We start from the raw sequence: 21134 nt of genomic DNA on the forward strand, positions 1-21134 counted from the left end.
CTCTCCGCAACCCAAGATCAGCTGCAGATCACCGGTACAACAATGCACACGGGCAGACCAGGCGAGTGATTGAGAGGACGTTTGGCCTCCTGAAGAGCCGATTCCGGTGCCTTCACAAGACAGGCGGGTCCCTCCCATATGCACCGGCAAAGGTCTGCAAAATCTTCCTTGTGTGCTGCATGCTGCACAACATGGCAGTGGAGAAGGCAGTGCCACTCATCCTGGAGCAGGATGAGCAGGAACATCCACCCATGGAGGATGAAGGGCTTGGTCACGAGGCAAGTGAGGAGGAGGAAGAGGAGGAGGATATCCGGAGTCAGCTCATACGCAACTTCTTCTCATAATGGTGAGTCACTGGGTCTGAGTGTGCACGCTTGTAGCCTTGGGTGGCATGTGTTGTAATGTGTGTGTCCAGCTTACTGTATGCTAAGTGACTTAGATGTGTGTTCTGATGTGTCACTCAAGTGATGATGTAATTCAACACATTTTAGCAGAGACACTTTCTTTTAAATTAGCATGGGGACAACATTGTTCATGTTTAGTAAATGACCATGTATGCAGAGAAAAATCTTTAACTGACTTCTTGTGTGTCTGTCATTCCCAGGTTCTTGCGCATGTTGTCTGCTCGTGTCATCGTTGTCCTCCTGCTATTCCTCATGAGTATTGCAACGTGTGCTGAATCAGCGTTCCATGCACGGTCATGGGGAAATGTCATTTTGGGTAAGGATTGCAGCAAGGCATTTTGGGGGTGGTACGTGTTTGGAATGTGTGGGGACTGCTTCTGTGCATGTTGTGTTACCATGCATGCATACATGTCGACTCACCATGGGGCACATAACATGTAGCATGACTCCCATGAATTGATAGTCACCCTTCGTGACAGTCATCTGTAATGGATTTTGGATTCTGGTGAAGGCATCAATGTGTGTAAAACGTCCCTCTGAAACATACGGGATGCTACGGGTGGACATAGTGTGGGACATCCCCATAACAGGCTCAATGGGGAATTGCAGCCTCTCGGTGTGCAGCAGGAGGTGTTTGTCTCATCCCCTTAACTTGTGTGCAAGTTCTTTTGGATTTACAACATCCGTGTTGTGAAGGGGGTGTCCAGCGTAGGTCCCACATGTTCAGTCAAATGACCTGTGAGTCTGTTCATATTGATGCATTTCCCTTAGTGTGAGTTTGAGTAATAAAGGTGTTCCTCACCCTCCAAAGTGCCTCATCTCTGCCAATGCAGGTCTCTTGCCACTTTGCATGCGTCATCTCTCGGGCATCGTTGTCAAAGATTGTGCATATGAGTGTATGTTAGTTCGGCAACATGCATGCATTTCTTCATGGCTAATGATCTCGATTGTGTATGAAGTCCATGTTTGTGTATGTATTTGGGCAGGTTGCTCCCCCAACGGGCCGTCAACGCCTGCTGAGGGTGTGTCTCCTGTGCGCAGCTCAGCCTTCTGTTTCCTGATCCTGTGTCAGTCATCTTTGGTGATTGTTCATCCATTTTCGCTGGGTGAGCCCTGAGTAACCTGACACTCCTTCCTTGACGTACGCCTGTTGCAGTTGTCCTTTCTGACACCCTTGTCTTTGTGTGCTAATTTTGGCCTAGTTTCCAGTACATGGCGCCTGCTGCTGCAGCCCCTGCGGCAAGGGCCCACCAAGATCCCGGATTCTGCAACCCACACGCCTCCAAGATGCTCCTCCCTTCCTCCCTCCACCCATTCATTACGCTGTCATCAGCTTGTCTGTGCCACTGTTGCGGCCACGCGGAGCGAAAGGCAGGACCGTCAGCGCATGCAACATGCACATTGCACGACCATCATGTCCTTGCATGACCCACATCACACAACAGTCTCATGTTGCAGCCACCCTCCAAGCAATGTCCAACCGAAAACTCAACCGGCTGCTCTCAGGCATACCCTAAGCGCATACACGACACCTGCGCATGCTGAGTGTGCAACTCCAACTGCCTACACAGCGCTGCCCCGCCTTCCAGGCCCTGTCACACCAACCAGGTCATGTCCCTCCTTCTCCACACCGGCTCCGTCCAACAGCACGCCATTGGACTCTGTTACCTCCTCAACACAACAGGCCCACACATCACCTTCATGACAGTGACCTGGATAAAAGCATCCTCAGCACACAACTTCTTCATTGCCATCTCAGAAGGATACAAGAGCACCCGCAGGGACAGCACTAACAATCCCGGAGGATGAATTGATATCTATTCCCAAGTACGCACTCAGGGTCACAAATCCGGTTTGGCACAGACCCCCTGCAGACCCTCAGAGTAACACTCATCTACAGATCTCCATGCCTACATCCACAATTCCGCAAAGCCATCAACATGTCCATCTTCACGCACGCCCTCATATCCACAGGATACATGTGGCTGTGGGCCAGGAACTTCTGGCTGGATGAGAACCACACCAGCATTCATCATTGGTCCATCCACATTAGCATCCACGTCTCCGACAAGCAACACACTGCCACACACCCCGATACCAATCCCCCAAAGATGCTTGATGTAAGTCAACACAGACATGCTGTGTGGGACACTGGAACCAACACCACTGCCACACCCTGCAACCTCACACACTGGATCAGCAACTGATCCAACAATCTAGCCACATTGACGGACTTTCCTGTGACACACATCAACAATTAAGCCACATGGGACAAGGCAGACCTACTGGACTCATACAAGTCTAGCAGGACTCTTGTGCACAGCTTGCAACACAAATAACCATCAGTGGCCTTACAACCCTGGAAAACGGCACCCAAAGCCATCACCATAACATCAGCAAGGACAATTGGAGATCCTTCAGATGGGTCCGAGGCCAAAAAACCGCACGACATCAAGGAGCTCATCAGCATTGTGAGTGCACTGACATCAGCTCTCCATCCAAAAGACACCCCACCCTTGCAAGGCTGAGCCAATCCCTTGCAACTTTCTACCACTGCAAGCTCATGGACATACACGCAAGCCTTGGCACACAGAGGCAGAACACACTATTATATGCGGGACCAACCCCCCATCAGGTTTTGGACTTCCATCATCAGGAGATACAACACCCGGCTCATGTGCAACATCCCCTGGGGATCTCCATCAGGCCCCTTCCCACACAACATCTCAACCACATCACTCCCCATCCTTGTAGCCCCCGTCTAGCACGTCATGTATGTATCATTGGAGTTAGCCACATTCCATGGTAGATTAAGGCATGCAGTGACCCAGGACCTTCTTAGACAGCGAGTGGCAGGGACGCAGGTTCTCAAGGAACATCACCGTGCTTCCCTAGCCAACAAATGTCATCAGGAAGACAGGCAACGAGCGACTGACAAACTTCCTCCACGCAAAGAGCTCCAGGCAACCTGCACAAGACCATATTCCACAGTAATCACCCCACTGCAACCGTCATCATTGCCACCAACACCGACAACTTTGCCCTGCTAAACAATGGTGAGGCCACCCCCCTTGACCTCTCCACAGCATTATACACGATGTGCTCATACACTGTCAGCTCACACATCTCCAACACTGTTATCCAGGGGATGGACCAGGATGAAATCACAAGTAGCTCACCAGCAAGGCCATGGGAGTGGGACTCAAGCCTTAAGCATGTAGTACAGTGGCGTCATCTGGCACATGGCCAAGGGCTCATCTCTCAGCGTGTCAATCTTCAATGTGTCCATGACCCCCCTCTCCACCATCACATGCGCACACAACCTCATCATCATCTTGTATGCCATTGACAGCCAGCTGCTCTTCACCCTCACCAAAGACACAGCCATTGCCAGTTCCAACCTTCAAGAAGCCCGGAGGTCCGTTGATGAATGGCTGAACATCAGCCACCTGAGGCTGGACTTGGCCAGGACTGAGGTAATCATTTGAGGATTGTCCCCTTACAGCTGGGTCAACTCCTTGTGTCTCACCCACCAGGGAACTGCACCAGCACCCAGTGGCCACGCACACAAGATGGTGTGCATCATGGACTCGTCGCTCACAATTGCCATGCAACTCACCAGCATCTGTAACTCATGCTGCAACACCCTCCGCATGATGCACATGATCCACAGATAGATCCACTCCAAGGCAAGACAGACCGTCCCCCAGGTCCACGACACCAGCCATGTCAACTACAGCCCCGCCCTCTAAGGAGCAAGTACAGCCAAACTCCTGGAAAACTTGTCCACATCCAGGTTGCATCTGCACACCTCAGCTTCAACATCCCGTGCCCAAGCCACATCACCGTCCACCTGAGATAGCTGCAATGGATCACTGTCTGCTGCAGGATGACCTTCACACTCCTCACCCACACTCAGGAGGCAGTCCACAACCCCAGACCCCAAACCAACCTTGGACATCTGTCATCCAAGACCCCGTTGGGCCAACTCCGTGCATCCAACCTTGCCCTGGCCACCATTCTTCACATCCACCGAACTCCAGCATGCAGGAGATAGTTCTCACACCTGGCCAAACATACCTGGGACTCCCTCCCCGGGAACCTCAACATGAGCCATGACCTCTATGCCTTAATGATACTCTTCCAAATTGGTCTGTCCGCACAGTATTGCAAGCCCCCCTCAGCAGCTTGAGGACATCACAGGTGAGTATTGTGCTCCATGTCTGTATTGGATGATACATTGTGACCCATGTGTGTCCTGTACCGGACTCAGATCCCAGGGTATGGATGGCTGGAGTTAGTTCAACACTCAGGCATAGTTTGACATTTCCCCACACGTATGTTGTGGACTCATGCAAAATGACTGCAACATCTAATTAAAGAAATTTAGTTTTATTCTCGGTGGGGGGTGTGTTTTTTGGGAACAAATAGGTGCTATACAGTGGGCCTAGAATCCAAAGTTCACAGGGGGAGATGGGATCCTTGGCATTTGAAGTCATCAGAGTCCAGAACACAGTGTTTGTCATCATTGGTCAGACTGTGACCAGCAAGTCCATGTGGCAGAGAATGTCAGTGAATGAGGTGATGCTGTTTCGCATGAAGGCCAGGTGCCAAGCCAGGTGACCTGGGAGATGTGGATGGTCCGCTGCCTCTCACGGTCTTTTCCGTGGACGACCCACCTTCCTCGCGGGACCCTCAGATGCAGGCCTTGACGATGTTTGGGACGCTCCGTCGGACGAATCCTCCTCCCTCCCTGTGGCTGGTGGTGGTCTTCGCCTGGTGGCACAGGGAGGGTTGCCCATGTTGTCGGCGATCCGACGGAGTGAACGGCTTATGTCCGTTTGCACCGCCAGGAGCTCAGCCAGTCTTGCCTCCATCCATCCTTGGTGTTCTTGTTGACTGGCGTGTTGCTCGGCCTGCTGGTTCTTAATCTCTGTGAGGGTCTCCACTACCTGGTTGATGGCCCTGGTGTCACGCCGGTATGCGTCCATGATGTTGCATATGTGTGACATACCGGTCTCTTCAGCTGGCTGGTCAGGTTCTCGCCTCCGCCTGCCTCCACTCCCACCACCCCTGCCCACACGAGCCTGGCCTGCCGTTGTGGGCACATTGGGTCTACGGGACCCCTGAGGGATGGCAGTTGCGGGGTTGTCTGCCTCCTCCTGGGTGCCCGGCGAACCTTGTACCTCCAGGTCAGACTGGCTCAGTTGTTCAGTGTGGGCAGGGCTCCTGGGTGTCTCCTGGGATGTGGCAGGAATGGGGGTGGTGGTTGGCACAGATGTTCCTGAAGCAGGTGCTGCAGGGGCTTGGACACCAGAGGGTCCAGGTGGGTTAGGGTCATCCGCGGAGTGTTGAGAGGCGTCGCTGCCGGTGGGCTCAGGTTCCTCCCGAGCCTGGGACTGTGATTCTTCCCCCCATTGTTGGGGGAAGATCCATGAGGTTGCCCTGTGTGTGAGAGAGAGACAATGTTAATGCTGTTTCATGCGACATCCATGTTTCATACATATTCAAGTTGGCACAGTTGCTCCAGGTAGTTGTATGTGCCTAGCATTCTCCTCAATGTTCACTTGTGGATGGGTATGTTGCGGGGGACAGATTCATATGTTCTCCTGAGTGTTTGACATGTAGATTTTTGGCTTGGATGCTTCTTTGGCTATGGATTGATCTTGTTGTGTCACATGTCCATTGTGAGAGTGGGTAAATCCATTGGCTGCCCCGGGGGTGTGTGCTTGTGTAAGGGGTGTGTGTGACAGGGCCTGCTGGTGGGTGTAGTGTGATTTGGCAGTGGGTCTCCCAGGTGATGTATCTGTCCCCCCATGGAGCATGCTGCCATGACAGTGAGTGTGAGCTCCTGTCCTAGATATCTGAGCTTGTTATGTTGGTGTTTGAGTTTGCAGTGTTCACAGGAGGTCCTTGTGCTGCCTACAGCAGGGCCAAGTGTCAGCTACCTTGTCAGTACTTAGCCAGTCCCTGTGCATTGAGCATGGTGCATGGGTATGTACCTGGGCCATATGGGCTGAGGGCAATGGTGTCTGATTCAGAGTTGAACAATGTGTTTTGTGAGCCCCACCCTCCTAGCATCCCGGACATCCAGTCTTGGGTTAGTGCTTCGTGTTGCCTGGGACATGGCATGGCCTTACTTTGTGAATGGGGCATACACATGTTAGTGGCATGAGCGTTGTTTTTGAGTGTGGTTGTGTCTGGTGAGTGCTTGGGGGTAGTTGCGTGCATTTTGTGTAGTTGGGGTGTGGATGCCATTCCCCCATGTTCCATGAGTTGTTTGTGTACTCACCAGGCTCTGGAAGTCCTTGAAGTCTGTGTACTCCCACTGGCGGAAGCAGGGCCATCACCTTCTCCTCCCAGGGATGGTAATGTACCGGTCTGCGGGGCAGCCCACCTCCAGTGATGTTGCTCTGGGCGTGGTCCTCGTTCATTTTCCGCTTGACTGCCCTCCGCAGATCGTACCACCTGTCTTGGCATTCATTCCTGGTCCTTCTGATGGGTGCAACAGCATTCACCCTATCGACGATCCTCTGCCACAGGCGAGATTTTTCGCCTATGCTGGTCGGTCTGACCACTGTTCCAAAGAGCTGTGGCTCGACTCTGATGACTTCGTTGACAAGGATGTCCAGCTCCTCCCTTGTGAACTTTGTATTCTTGTCTGTGGGCATGGTGTGGGGTGAGGGTGTGGATGGTTGTGGGTGTGTGGGTGTGAATGTGAAGGTGTGTGTGGGAATGAGAAGAGGGGGTATGTGTGAAGGAGTTTGTGTGAAGGTGTATATGTTAAGGTGTATGGGTGCAGTTGTTGGGGTGTGCTCTGTAGCTGCAGTGAGTCTGTTGCAAAACCTCATGGTTTGTGTGTGTGGGCCCTTTTTATTGATCCATTTGTGGGTGTGCCTGAGTTTGAAATGTTGGTGGGTGTGTTATAAGAGGTGGTAGTGAGTTTGGGCCTCTGTTTGCCTGTTTGGATGTGCCAGGTCAATCATTTTTATGTTTTTTCTACTGTAGACGTGTTTTGTGGTGTTGTGCGAGTCAAATTGACCCTCCTTGTGCTGTTTTACAGTGTCCTGGTTCAGTACGAGTCGTTTTCGCGTATGTAAGGTGCGTACATACGCAATGTTGTTGTAAGGTCTGTACATACGCGATGCTGGGGGACGTGGCTGGGGTACGGTGTGTACAAGTACGGTGCTGGGGTACGGTGCGTCCAAGTACGGGGTTGGGGTACGGTGCGTCCAAGTACGGGGCTGGGGTATGGTGCGTACAAGTACGGGGCTGGGGTATGGTGTGTACAAGTACGGGGCTGGGGTACGGTACGTACAAGTACGGGGCTGGGGTACGGTGCGTACAAGTACGGGGCTGGGGTACGGTGCGTCCAAGTACGGGGCAGGGGTACGGTGCTGGGGTACAGTGCATCCAAGTACGGGGCTGGGGTACAGTTCTGGGGTACGGTGTGTCCAAGTATGGGGCTGAGGTACGGTGCGTCCAAGTACGGGGCTGGGGTACGATGCAGACATGGGGGGGTGTACGGTGCTGACATATGGGGGGTACGGTGCTGACATACGGGGGTACGTGCGGACATACGCGAGGGGAGGGGGGCTGTACGACTCGTATCCTGGGCACAAGTTTACCCGGGATATGAGTAGTACGGAGTTCGCTACGTACGGGACGATTTACATACGCTTGTGTATTCGGAAGGGCGGTACGGATCGTACTTATGCGCTCGGACTTCAGTTTTACGATTTGTACGTAAAACTGTCCGGGTACGTCTCGTAGACCATTTCCCAATACGATTTGTATGTATTTTTCACGTATGAATCGTACTTCACTGGTGGGACGGGACTTGTACGATTCGTACGTAAAAATATACGGATACGAGTCGTACGGGAATTTATTTTACCGCATCGGAATCGGCACCTATATGTATTAGTTTTAACTATATTTCTTTTAATTATATGTATTATTTACTTAATTTTACATTATTATTAAAACAATATTTTTAACATCGATATTTTTGACAACGATATTTTTTTCCGATATTTTTGTACTTACCATTATGTAGATTGGATTTCGATATTTTTGTGTGGAAGTTTTTGTAGGTCGATTTTCTGTCCGTCGATATTCTGTCAGACATTCCTCCCAGTGCTGGTGGCAGACTTTAGGCAGACATGCACCAATAGGGAGTTCCTTCTGCTGTAGGGCTAGAGTGTTTACGTTGTCTGAAGCATTCTATTTGTACTGAAAATGGTTCCTTTAAATACAAAATGTACGCTTTGAGACTTTTCTCACTTTGCTTTTGTGCTATACAATGCAGCACAGATGCAAAGTAGGAAAAACAAGAAGAAATGAAAAATTTCACTTCATGCACTTCTCTTGAGGAAGAGCAGGATTTTGGCTCAAATCCCAGTTTACAATTTTTTGTAGATAAGGATTTATGTCCAAACATGTGGATGGTTGCATAGGAATGCCCATGCACAACCCATCGAATTCCCCCTTGATGCAAAGCAGTAGTTGCAGCTTTTGGACTCGGGTGGTGGTGTGCAGGCAAAGGCAGGGGGGTGAGGGCACCTCCCTGCTCTGTCCTGAAGCAGGATACAGGATGCAGGAAGCACCCAACTCCCAGGCTCCCCATAGCCAATTACAACACTGCAATGCAACATTGTGATTGGTCTGAGTGCAGTGTATCGGCGCTCAGCCAGGGGCTGGAAGGGGGGCATGTTCTCCATGCAGGCTGTAATGCAGCCTGCATGGAGAATATGGGAAAAGCGCATGACCATATCGGGTGGCCTGAGAGGGCAGACCAAACAGTCATTGTGCACTTAGGTGTGGGAAAACCACTCCTACCCTTCTCCTCTGTCCTCGGAGTAGACCCGACCCACCCAGAAAGCTGCTGCAGCAGAAGGAAACTTAAAAAGATATATAACATGAGTTATTATCATTTTATGTTTCCTACTGCGAAGCAGTGGGGTGACACTCCTCCTCCTTAATAGAGGAGCCACCACTGATACAAAGTATTGCAAAGCAGCGCATAGAGCAACTGTGCATTACTTTAAGCAACTTTAATTTACAAGCCAATTGCGTTGGATTGTAAATCCCTCCTGAATACTTTGCATTGGGCTTGCATTAGAAAAGCAACATAAACCTGACACAAAGCATGTGTTTTTCATCTGGGTCCAGATGAGTTGTATAGCACCTTGAGCATCACTGTTTCGCACGCCACTATCTCACATACAAATAATGGTGTTTCTTTCTGCAGTTTTTTCATCCTCTGATTGCACACATCTCAAAAACCTCCTCGTTAGCCCCAAACCTCTGCATGAAAAACTCCGCTCTCCCTTTCATTTAAATGCCTAGCTCCTTATTTTTCATACTCAGCATGTCTCCTCTCTGAGCACAGCCTATTTTAAGTCACAGGTATGTTTGCCTTAATCGTTATTAATATAGTACTGCTAATGTCCTAATTTTATTCCATTTTTCAAATAAATCCCCTCTGCTATGAACGTCAATTCCGCAAACGAATACATAATCTTCTCTTTCATGTATTAATCCCACAAATCATGTTTTAGAACCCAAATACTTGATCCGCTTACCAAATAATCACCACTAACTCCTAATGATTTACTCTGCCTCAAAGAAACTGGAGTAAGTGCATGGTAGGGTTTTATTGAGAGCACAAGACTAATCCTAAACCCTGAGTGCCCGGAGCAGTGTGCTCTCCGGCATAAAGTGCTTCAGTGCCTTGTCAGGGGTAGTAAGCACTTTACACCTATAACTACAATACAATCTGATGGGTGAAGGACACACACTGAAGATCATCAAGGGAGTTGGATCACTTTATGAGGCAAAAATGTTTTCATAAGGAAAAAACATGATGATTTTCCCTTCAAAAGACAACAGTGAGTTATATTTAAGATTGGCCGAAACTCCAATGCATCGCTCCCGGATTTATTTAGTGTGAACCTCACTAGGGGGCTAGATGGGGCTCTTCATCAGATAGGATTTAAATTTGGAATTACACAATTTAATTTCACATGCTAATGCGATTGAGTGATTTACCTCAAATCACATGCTTTTCGATCGTGTGCCAAAATTGAGATTTGAAATTCTGTTCCAAAGTTGACAGCCTAGCCAGTAGACTATTGTTAACCCCAGATATGGCAAAAGCAGACTTGTCCCCTAGTGAACTGAGATATTCTCTTTTTTGGAATGTTCCCTGTCAGGCGTAGTTGTCATTAACTCATCTTTACCGTCTGTTCATCTTAACAGAAGACATCATTAACTTTTACCAAGAGAACACCAACAACCTTGGCCTGCCATACGACTACTCCTCGGTGATGCATTATGGGAGGTAAGTCTCTGATGCTCAGCTAAGAAGAGATTTTCTGTTTAAAACTCTCATTTAAGGCTTTAATATATAGACAGTGACCCTAATTTAGATTTTGTCAGACAGTTTTCTGTTGCAAACATGACATACTACATTGTTCGCCAAACCCTAGGAAGACCCCCTTCATTTTGAGATGGGTGGACCCTATGGGCACCATTAGTATGGCGGGCAGACTTTGTCCGCCCGCCATACCCTCGGGAAACGGGACTGCCCGCTGAGGGTGCGGCGGTCCTGCACTCCTGATTAGCATGCGCCCACCACACTGGCGGACGCATGGCGCATCTGCAACACTGCAGGGGGGCGGTGGACGCATGGCGCATCTGCAACATTGCAGGGGGCGGTGCAGAGAGCACCGCCCACCGCAAAAGGCAGCCTGTGCCTTTCAATGCACAACGTGACAGGCACCGCGCGGTGCCTGCCACGTTGTACATTGCAATGCAGGGGGGTACCATAGGTACCCCCATGTGCATCCCCCACCCCCCAGAGTCCCTGTTGACTCTACTGATGGAATACTTCCTCTGATAGTGTATGAAGTTGTGGCCATCTGAGGAATGACATTACAATGTCAGCCCTATTTAGGGTGAACGAGGTAATAGCTTAATTTTTTTACTGTTCATAACCACCAGGAAAATCCTAGAAGTGTGCGATTCCCAAAAACTGGTGAAAACCTCTAGTAATTGAAAGGAACTGCAGTGATGATGGTTCCTTTAATTGTGTCAAGATGACTGCTGTGCTGAGATCCATTCTAAATTTGACAGATGGAGTACCGTTGGGATGGCATCCCTAATGTCCTCTTCCACCCCTTAATCCTTTGTCCATCAAAACCTAAATCACACCTACCTAGTGATTCTGATCACATTCTGATGTGATCTCTTTAATCAGCACGAAGATTGCTGGAAATGGGAAGTAGAGAGTGATGTTTATTTCACCTTTGGTGGTGGAGTGGATACAGGGATCAGAGCTTGGTACATATTGGAATCTCTATATGTGGATAAAAGCACCAGAATGGTGGCTGTGTTTGTTAGGGGGAAGAGTCATGAATGCCAGAATTTGGAAAAGCCATAGGTGATAAATGTGAGAAAGGCCTGTAGACTCATGGCTGTGTCAGTGAACATGTTCCCAGAGGGTGGAAGGTCCATGGATGAGGAAGAGTGGTGCCATCATGGCTGTGTCAGTGAAAATGATTGGTCAGGAGTGACGTTCTCTATGTGAAAAGGGGTACGGAATGTGGGCTTTGTTGGTGAACATGATTTGTCAGGACAGACGCTCCGTATATGAAGCAGAGGTATTATATGATGGTTGTGTTGGTGAACATGATTGGTTATGACCAACGTTCTGTATGTTCGAGATACGGAATGATGGCTGTGTTGGTGAACATGATTGGTTAGGACTGATGCTCTGTATGTGAAGCGGGATACATAATAATGGCTGTGTTGGTGAACATGAATGGTTAGGATTGACGCTCTGTATGTGAACATGTTACCATAGAGTGGAAAGTCCATGGGTGCAGAAAAAAGGTAAATGCTGTCTGAGTGGGTAACATACTCAGTTTAGAGTAGAAGCGCCATTGTTGATGAATCATATGAGGATGATACCTCAGTGCTGACGTCTCTGTCGTAAGCAGAAATGTTGTAAGACTCAACAAGAGGAATTTTTGTAATCAGGGTTTTTAAGGATCTGAGTTGCTGATTGTGATTTAGGGCGCTAAGGTGAGCGTGTACTGCCACCAATGGCTTAGAGGCTCATGAAATGGAGAACTGTGAAGTTTTAGACTGAGCTAGGCAGGATCTACGGGGGTCTAGTTCAGTAAAAGCATTAGACATGCAATGCTTTAAGCAAACACCAAATATTTCACCCCCACCTGTTCCCGCTGTAGTTGAACCTGGACTCTCTGTATAGTTTTTTGGGTGAATAATGAATTATAATAGCACATACATGATGGCCTTTACCTGTGATGTTTTCGTTTCCACAGGTATGCTTTCAGTAACAAACCTGGACAGCCAAGCATGGTCCCCAAGCCAGATCCTGACGTACCTATCGGACAGAGGAATGGGCTTAGCAAACAAGATGTTGCCAAAATCAACGCCCTGTACCAGTGCAGTAAGGAGTGCAGAACGATTCTGAAATGTCATGGCAGTCAAAATATCCTTTCCTCCTAGGCTGTAACATTTTCTTTATTAATGATTTCAGATCAATTTCCAACAATATAATAAATCATGGGACATTGGTTTTGTCTTTTATTTTGTAGAGCATATCCTATGAAATTAATTATTGTGTTTAGGTGCTAGGGTTGTTAAATACATGATATAAAATAGCATATGCAAGTAAGTGCTGCAAAAAAGAATCCCAGTCAAATATTTAAGGCTTTCCTAAAGGTAAGCAGAGTATGTCTATTGTTAATATAAAGTGGCAGTACATTAAAAATGTTTAGGCCCATTAGCGAGAATTTGCATTTTCCCTTCCTCTGCATGTCAGACAGACTGATGCTGTTTCCTTGATGCACTTAAAAATAAGGAATGCTTTGTTGAAGATAACGACCTTTTGGATAGGTACCAAGGAAGTCTAGTCTGCTGATGAGATAATGACCTCTAACTGCATTTTTCCCCTGATTGGATTCCAACATTTATCACCTAACTGGATCCCAGCATTTATCCTTGGTTCATTGTCAATATTCAGTTCATGAGAGTATCCCAACATTTATTCCCTTATGAGATCACAGCATTCATCTCCCAGCATAGATTCAGTCGATCCTGAATTTGCTAACAAGTGGATCCCAGCCTTCGTATCTAAATAGGATCCTACTATTTATTTCTGACTATGGTTTCAGTATTAGTCTACTGACAGGATCCTTGCTGATCTTCTGAAAAGATACCAGAACATATTTCCTAATAGGATCCTATTACTGATGGCTTAGTTTGACTGACACACAATGGAATCCAAGCATTCATATACTAATAGCATCCTGGCTACATCCACTGATGAGATCCCATCATTGATGTTTTATAGGATCCGAGCATTCATCTACTGATTGAGACCTTGCATTCTTGCCCTTCTCCTAGCTGGTTATATTATGTTTTTAATGATTCCACTTCAATTTCAACTAAAATCATCCTGCATGGGACATTCTTTGTAGAGTCCACACTATGAAAAAAGTCATTGAGTTTAGGCACCAGGCTCCCTAAATAAATAGCATTAAATACTATATGCATGTAAGTGCTGCAAAAAAAGAACACACATGAATGTTTTAAGGCTTTCCTGAAGGTAAGTAGAGTATGTCTATCCTTAGTATCCAGAGACTCTACATTCAAAATCTTTGGGTCAACTAGCAAGAATCTGCAGTCTCCCTTCTACTGAATATCAGTACTTACAATGCGAAGAAGATATAAGCCACGTGATCCTAAGGTGCAGGCGGAAAGATGTTCAGTGGTTTTACACCACAGTCGGGTGCTGTTTCCTTTATGTACTTAAACACCAGGAATGCTGTGTTGATGATAATGACCTTTTGGAAAGGGGTTTTGGATAGCTACCAATGAAGTCTAGCCTGCTGATAAGATGATGACCTTCTGGATAGCTTTTGGATGGGTACCAATGAATATGTCTGCTGATAAATGACAATGTTTCCCTAGTTTTAAAACAAGTCATCTCACCATTTCTTGATCATGTTGCATCTTAGCAATTTGATTTTTGGACGCCCACTCATAAAGGAATTGGTTTAATCCAGGATGGAATTACTCAGTGAACCAGATATGATTTTGTGATATTTGTTTTGGATATAGAGCAATGCCTGTTGCAGTTCTTATCCTGAATAAACCAGAAGCAGTACTGAGCTGATGTGAGCCTTAAAGTTCAATTCTGTTTTCCAGATGACCTCCAGCCTTTTAGATGTCTTAGTGAAGGTGCATGGGGTCTCAAATAAGGTCAGGGGGCTAAGTGAGGTTTTTCAGGAGTCTGTGGCATGAGCCTATGCATAGCATCTCAGTTTTTGCTCCACTCAATGTGGGCCCACTTTTATTCATCCACATGGCCACATTATTTAGGCCTTTTTTTAAGGGCAAAGTACCCTTGCTTCGGGCCGCAGACATTCAGATAGATCTACATGTTATCAGTAAATAAACAATTTTTCATGTCTCTTGCTCTATTGATCAAAAATACCATCTTGAAAAACAAGAGAGAGGTGGAGAGAGTGTGGACCCTTGGGTCTCCACATTCAGCTTTCCTCCCTGATGGCTTGAAGGTCCTGACCTGACACTTTGTGTCTGTCCTGTCAGGAAATGATCAGAACCATTCTAGCACTGCATCCAACACAGTGCCCTTCTTAGTATGTCAAGCAGTAGGTGGTCGTCAAATGTATGGAATGTAGGGGATAAATCTAACAGTATCAGCCATGATAAAGATGTTTCACCATCTTCAGCTAAGGCAGGCAACTAAAATTGTATTATTGCTCTGTTTCCCAATGGGATCTCAGCATTTATCACATGACTTGATGCCAGCATGTATTTCCTGAAGGGATGCCAGTGGTTATCCCCTGATCAGATCCCAACATTTATTCTCTGATTGGATCCAAGCATTATTCCCTTGATTGGATTTCAGCACGTACTTTCTGATTGTATCCTCGTATTCATCCCTAGTGCAATGCGAGCATTCAATCAATGATGGTATCCCAGCGTAAATTTACTTATGGATCCCAGTATTCCACTACCAATGATTTGGTGCATCCTGTATCCTGGATCAGAGCATTCATGTGTAGACAGGATCCAACTATTTATTTCTGGCTACAATGTCAGCTGTGGTCTACTGACAGGATCCTTACTAATCTCCTGATAAGATACTAGGACATATTTCGTAATAGGATCTCAGTACTGGTGCCTTAATTTGATTGAACTGACATACACTGGAATCCTAGCATTCATATACTCATAGCATCCTGGATACATTCACCCATGAGGCCACATCATTGACTATTTTTGAATCTGAGAATTCATCTACTGATTTTATCCTGGCATTCATACCCTTGTTGGAAAGTCAACATTCTTTTCCCTTTCATGAAATCCTGGAATTCATCTCATGCAGTGATCCCAGTATCAATTCACTGATGGGATCCTACCATCTATCCACTAGTGGGATCCCATTCTTTAACTTCTGATGAAATGCCATCATTTATCCTCTGACTAAATCTCACCATTATTAACCTTGTTGAGGTCTGAGCACCATGTCCTTATTTATGGAAAAATGTTCCTCGTGTTGGTGTTAAAGATGGTTTTAATGTTCGAGTTCTGCAATGACCCTATTTGTTCAAATTAAGGTTTAATTGGCTTTTTAGCCATATACACCATGTATGTTGCTTTGATCTGAATGCATAACTCACTACAGACCAGCACAGAGAAAGTGGAGTGATAAAAAGATTTTGTTCTTGGTGAAAAATAATAAGTTTTTGCAGAGTTTCTTTTTTATCTATGTCTCCGAAACCCTATCCTACCCGTACTGCTGTTTTATCTTTACCAGGGCAGTTTGTGTTGAATCACATTGTGCCCTGGTTAGTTTTTGGTACCTACTTATATTCTTTTGCATGCTTTCATATCCCTGTGAAGACATGTAACGACCACAGAGATCATTGTTTAGATCAAGGGGATTCTTCTTAGTGGAGATATAAGATGCCTGCTTAAATAGTGAACATAACTGAGAAATTCTCAGTAGGAGTCGTTGAAGCTCTACTTGTCAGGGTCATTGTGCAGTTTCAAGATATTTAATTTTCATATTTGGTTTCAGATTTGTGCAACATTCTTCTCACTGACCCAACCGACACCCTGACGTCACCCAATAACCCTTCCTCGTACCCTAACAACGTCAACTGTGTCTACCTGATCCGACTGCATTCTAATAGTGATAAGGTAATGAAGTCAGTCCCGCTTTCCTCCTGCAAGAGTCCAATCTGTCTGGGGGTGGGGCTTAGAGTAGTTCACTGGGTTAGTACCTGCATGATTGACAGGTGGCAGAGGCAGCTGCTGAGGCAGGTCACTATGTTTACAGTGGTCCATCAGCTGGGAGGACAAGAATCTGTCCTTGGAATGTTCTCTCCAATGATGTTAGTATTATAACCACAGAGCTTCAGAGAGGAACCAATCAGAAGACATTCTTGAATCCTACAGTAGTGCTGCCACTGCAGAGTAGATGGAATAAAGTTTTAAGTGTGGGTCTACAAGGGGCAACTAAATTAGACTTTAATCAAGATCAAATTGGGCTTCAAAGAAATGCCAAATGGGAGCAGTAAACAAAGGTGAGAGTGAATCCCAGAGGAGTTCCCCAAAGGATATGGACATGTAAGGGTTAATTTTTCTGGAGGGAAGTCACAATTCGCAAGGGCAAATTATACCTTGCCTTTGTGGATTTGCGGGCCACTTTTGATATGGTACCAAGAGCAAAACTGTGGAAAGTCCTAGAAAGCATGGGAGTGCCAGCCCCTCTCCATAACATTCTAATACGACTTCATGCTAATACTCAGGCACTAGTGAGCTGGGGTAAAAATGGGGCCCTAACAGAAGTGATCCACATTGATAAAGGAGTTAGGCAGGGGTGCGTATTATCACCCACCTTGTTCATTAACAACGGCATTAGACTTTTGAGCAGGGGTGATTGTGATGCTCCAAAAATAGGAGGCCTCTGCTCTCCTCTTTGTGGATGATACTCTGGTCATATCTAAGACACCGCAGGTGGTCCAGCAGCTGCTGGATGATTTTCAGGAATTCTCTTCGGGACGGGAGCTGGAGATAAACAGCTCCAAAACAAAATGCATGCTTTTTTTATCTAACTTGAAGACCAAATGTAAGAAACATCTGTATGGGGGCGGTGAATCAATAGAATTAGTGACAGATTTTGATTATCTGGGTATTAAACTCACCCAGAACATGAGTTGGGTCCCACAATTGGTCAAAGCTCAGTTATCCCAGACATATCAAATGGCAAGCATTGTGAAAATTCATAAGATAAGATAACCACATCTAGAAAGCTGGCTCCAGCGTTTGAAATCTACAACACTAAAGCACTAGGCATGACCTTATATGGTGCAGAGCTCTGGGGTTGTTCTAACTGTAATAATTCCCTAATCATTAAACAGAATTGTTTTAGATCTCTAGTGAACCTTCCGGTGTCTACTCCGATGAGTCATCTTTATTTAGATCTTCGCCAGAGGAGGGGCTCACATAAAATTGGCCTGCGGATACTCATGTTCTGGCACCGGTTGTGGACCACTGCAGCTCTCGCCTCTTATAGGGCGGGTCTCTATGAGCTAATGGCAGTAACTTGTGTGGACAAGAAGATCCCCTGGATGCTCACAGTCAAGAATTTGTTAGTTAAGTTAGGACTGGTTGCCTACTGGAGAGACCCGGAAACCCTTAGCCAGACAAACAAAACTATTCTCAAAGCTGTGTATTGGGGCTTTGTCGAAACTGACCTGCTAATGAATTGTAAGGGATCACTTTCGACCGATTTTATGATTTTTAAACAGACTGTGCTATTTGAGCCCACACTGGATGAAATCGAACCTCCACTAGCGAGGAAACTGTACCTACCGTTTAGGTATGGCTGCCTACCCCTAAATCACTTCAGAAGAAACTGGTTCAAAGCAGGGGAGAGCGCTGAAGAATGTTGCCCCTGCTGCCAAGGGGTCACCGAGACACCTGAACATGTTCTATTCTTTTGCCCCCTATTCTCCCCATCCCAACTTAAATGGATTGCCCCCTTTGTAGAAATCTGGGAGTAAGGAGACACAAGGGGGCATATAGAATAATGAAGACAAATACAACACGTATGATTGTATTCTTTATAGCAAAGTTCCTAATGGCTGTATGGATCAGGCACACTAAGTACTCCTCTGAAGGTCCTTAGGGTGTAGCTGTTATGACGCACTAAATTATGAGGCCCCTTAAAGTTACTTGGAGTTTTTTTATAGCGGGTTGTGTCCTATTTTCCTAGCACACAGATTTTTAATATTTCTTAATTCCTTTAAAAGAAATGTAAAAAAAAATCTCAGGCCGAGGTTTTTTAGTATTAATTAGGATGTATGTTGTTCTAATTATATTGCTGTGATTGTAAATAGGCTGTGAATGTCTATTTATAATGTTTTATCCTATTTTCCTCTTAAAAGAACGTAGTTTTAAAAAATATCTAAATGTTTTTTATCTAGGTACACCGTAATGAAGTTACTGCAAGAAAGAAACAACGTGACAAAGGATATAGAGGGCACCCTCAACTTGCTTGTAGGGTGCACGTCTCCTCAAAGATACACACAACACCCGTACACACTGGGTGGAAAATGGACCTCCACCTGGCAACCGCTCAGGAAGGAACACCGCTCTGTCCGTCGGGGAACCAGGCTGGAATGAGCCTGCAGCCGGAGGCTTGCAGTAGCTTCCAGGTCCTGATGAAAGCCGAGCCTAGTTAGGCGCCACGGCTGAAACATGTCGACCACTATCTCATATGTTGCTTCACTGATCAAACCGGATTAGTGTTGCCTCCACTCCTTTTAATCTAGCATCGGTACGGCATTGTTCAACAGAAGTCTCCTGGCCGTCCCGTCACTAATTTTAATACACTCTGTTCACACTACTATTACACCAGCACTGCAACCCCCACTCACTTCACGTTCATTTGTGGACTCATCCCCTTCTTTGTGCATAATACCTACAACACAAAGCTCTCATTTCTCGCTAAAGGGTCCTGCTGCCCCTTGAGATTTTCAAATTTTCTTTGGGATGAAAATCCCATGTGATGGGGTTAGTTACCCACGGTGATTGTATGACCATGGTTTTGGAGTTTTTTCCCTTCCACTACGTACATTAGGCCTCTCCTCCTCACCCTACATACCACCTTTTCTCTTTACCATTAGACCTCAGGATTTTTCTGTGTTATAAGTATTTCAGTGGGGGAATCAATCCTGCGCGGTCTCTAAACTTGCTCCCTCTGACCCTCCGGTGTCCAACCGTCTTGTATTAGAGTAATTTTATGATCCTCAGAGATCGAAATAAAGTCTTTTTTCCATTAATGAACCATGTAGCAGGACAGAATACTGGGGTGCACAGCGACAGGTATTATCCCCTGAGTGTATGGGACAAGAATATCGAGTTTTAAATATTGTGCTGCAGATAAATCATAGCCAAAATATCAGCTACCAAAATATGGTTATGGTCAATATATGTATAGGTAAGAATAGACTTACTATACTTGATTTCACATTTATCTTGATAAGATATAGATATAGGGCTTTAAGGTAGGGTGATGCGGAGAGTAGTAAATCTATACTTAGCTCTACATACTCAGGATGTTGCGATAGTTAATATTCTGTCTACAATGTTTTTGTACGTGATATTTCTCTGCTCGATATTCTAACATACAACCCTTTCCAAGTGTGGAACTCCTTTGTGAGATTTACTCTGAAGGGCGGCAGCCTTCTTCATTTCTTTAGTCTGCTGCTGGGCATCACTCATTCAAAGGTTATTGATAATTCAGAGGCAGTGCCCGAGAGGTCTAGGGCCTACATTAACGAGGAGCCAACTTTACCATGTGTCTCGAGGCTTACACAAGCTTAGCTTCCTGGTTACTCCTTTAAGTACGTGGGTTTGGCAGAAAACGGCCACTAAGTACAGGCACTCAAGAATCCACTGACATATTTATGAGAGGTTTGCACCATGCTTGCACCACGCAACATGGCACATGACAACGCAATCCTTCTATGAAAGATTTATGAAGCCACGCTCCCATTTACATTTACATTTACATTTACGCTCAGCCACTTTGTGTGGCTCTGATTGGCTTCATATATCTGGAGTAATGCAGTGCAGGGCAAATTGCTCTGATGCCTTACTCTTCCCTGGGTACGCATTCCATGGACGAGGCGGTGGGTGTTCCCATGCAACTCCCACTGATTTTGACGCATTCCCAGATTTACAAGGACTTTTAAACCTGAGAATGCACCAAAATTCAACGCCTTCCCATGGAAAGCATAATGAGGAGAAATATCTTTATTCCTCCTCGGTTTTTCTTCATTCTATCTGTGCTGTATTCCATAGCACACATTAAAAGAGGAAAAAGCCTGTTTTTGTGCAGGAAGGCACCCCTTACTGTGTTGACACTATGCTGCCAAAATGGTGCCATCACAGGGGAAGAGGACCGGAATGCGCCATATTGGATAAATACGGTGCATTGCTTCCCTCTCCCTGAGATGCAGGGCAGTGCAGAAACATGATTTGTTGAGCTGCCCAGTGCCACCATTTTCATAAACATGCCCCCTAGCTTGTAAATTCTTCACAAGACATACGTGAGCTTCAGCAGAGGTTTGGTTACAAGTAGAGGCACAA

At 46.2% G+C, this 21134-nt stretch overlaps 1 protein-coding gene across 1 annotated transcript in view; it reads left to right on the forward strand.

Moving 5' to 3' along the window:
- The window catches only part of LOC146859673 (hatching enzyme 1.2-like), a 138178-nt gene that overhangs the window by 100982 nt on the left and 16062 nt on the right, over window positions 1-21134 (forward strand). The window contains exons 7-9 of the mRNA XM_085646279.1: window positions 10668-10749; window positions 12758-12885; window positions 16552-16673. Of these exons, the coding sequence (XP_085502405.1) occupies window positions 10668-10749; window positions 12758-12885; window positions 16552-16673 (332 nt within the window). The remainder of the gene's footprint in view (window positions 1-10667; window positions 10750-12757; window positions 12886-16551; window positions 16674-21134) is intronic.

The sequence above is a fragment of the Triturus cristatus genome, chromosome 3_1 (genome assembly GCF_964204655.1).
Source record: "Triturus cristatus chromosome 3_1, aTriCri1.1, whole genome shotgun sequence".
In the NCBI taxonomy this organism is placed as follows: domain Eukaryota; kingdom Metazoa; phylum Chordata; class Amphibia; order Caudata; family Salamandridae; genus Triturus; species Triturus cristatus.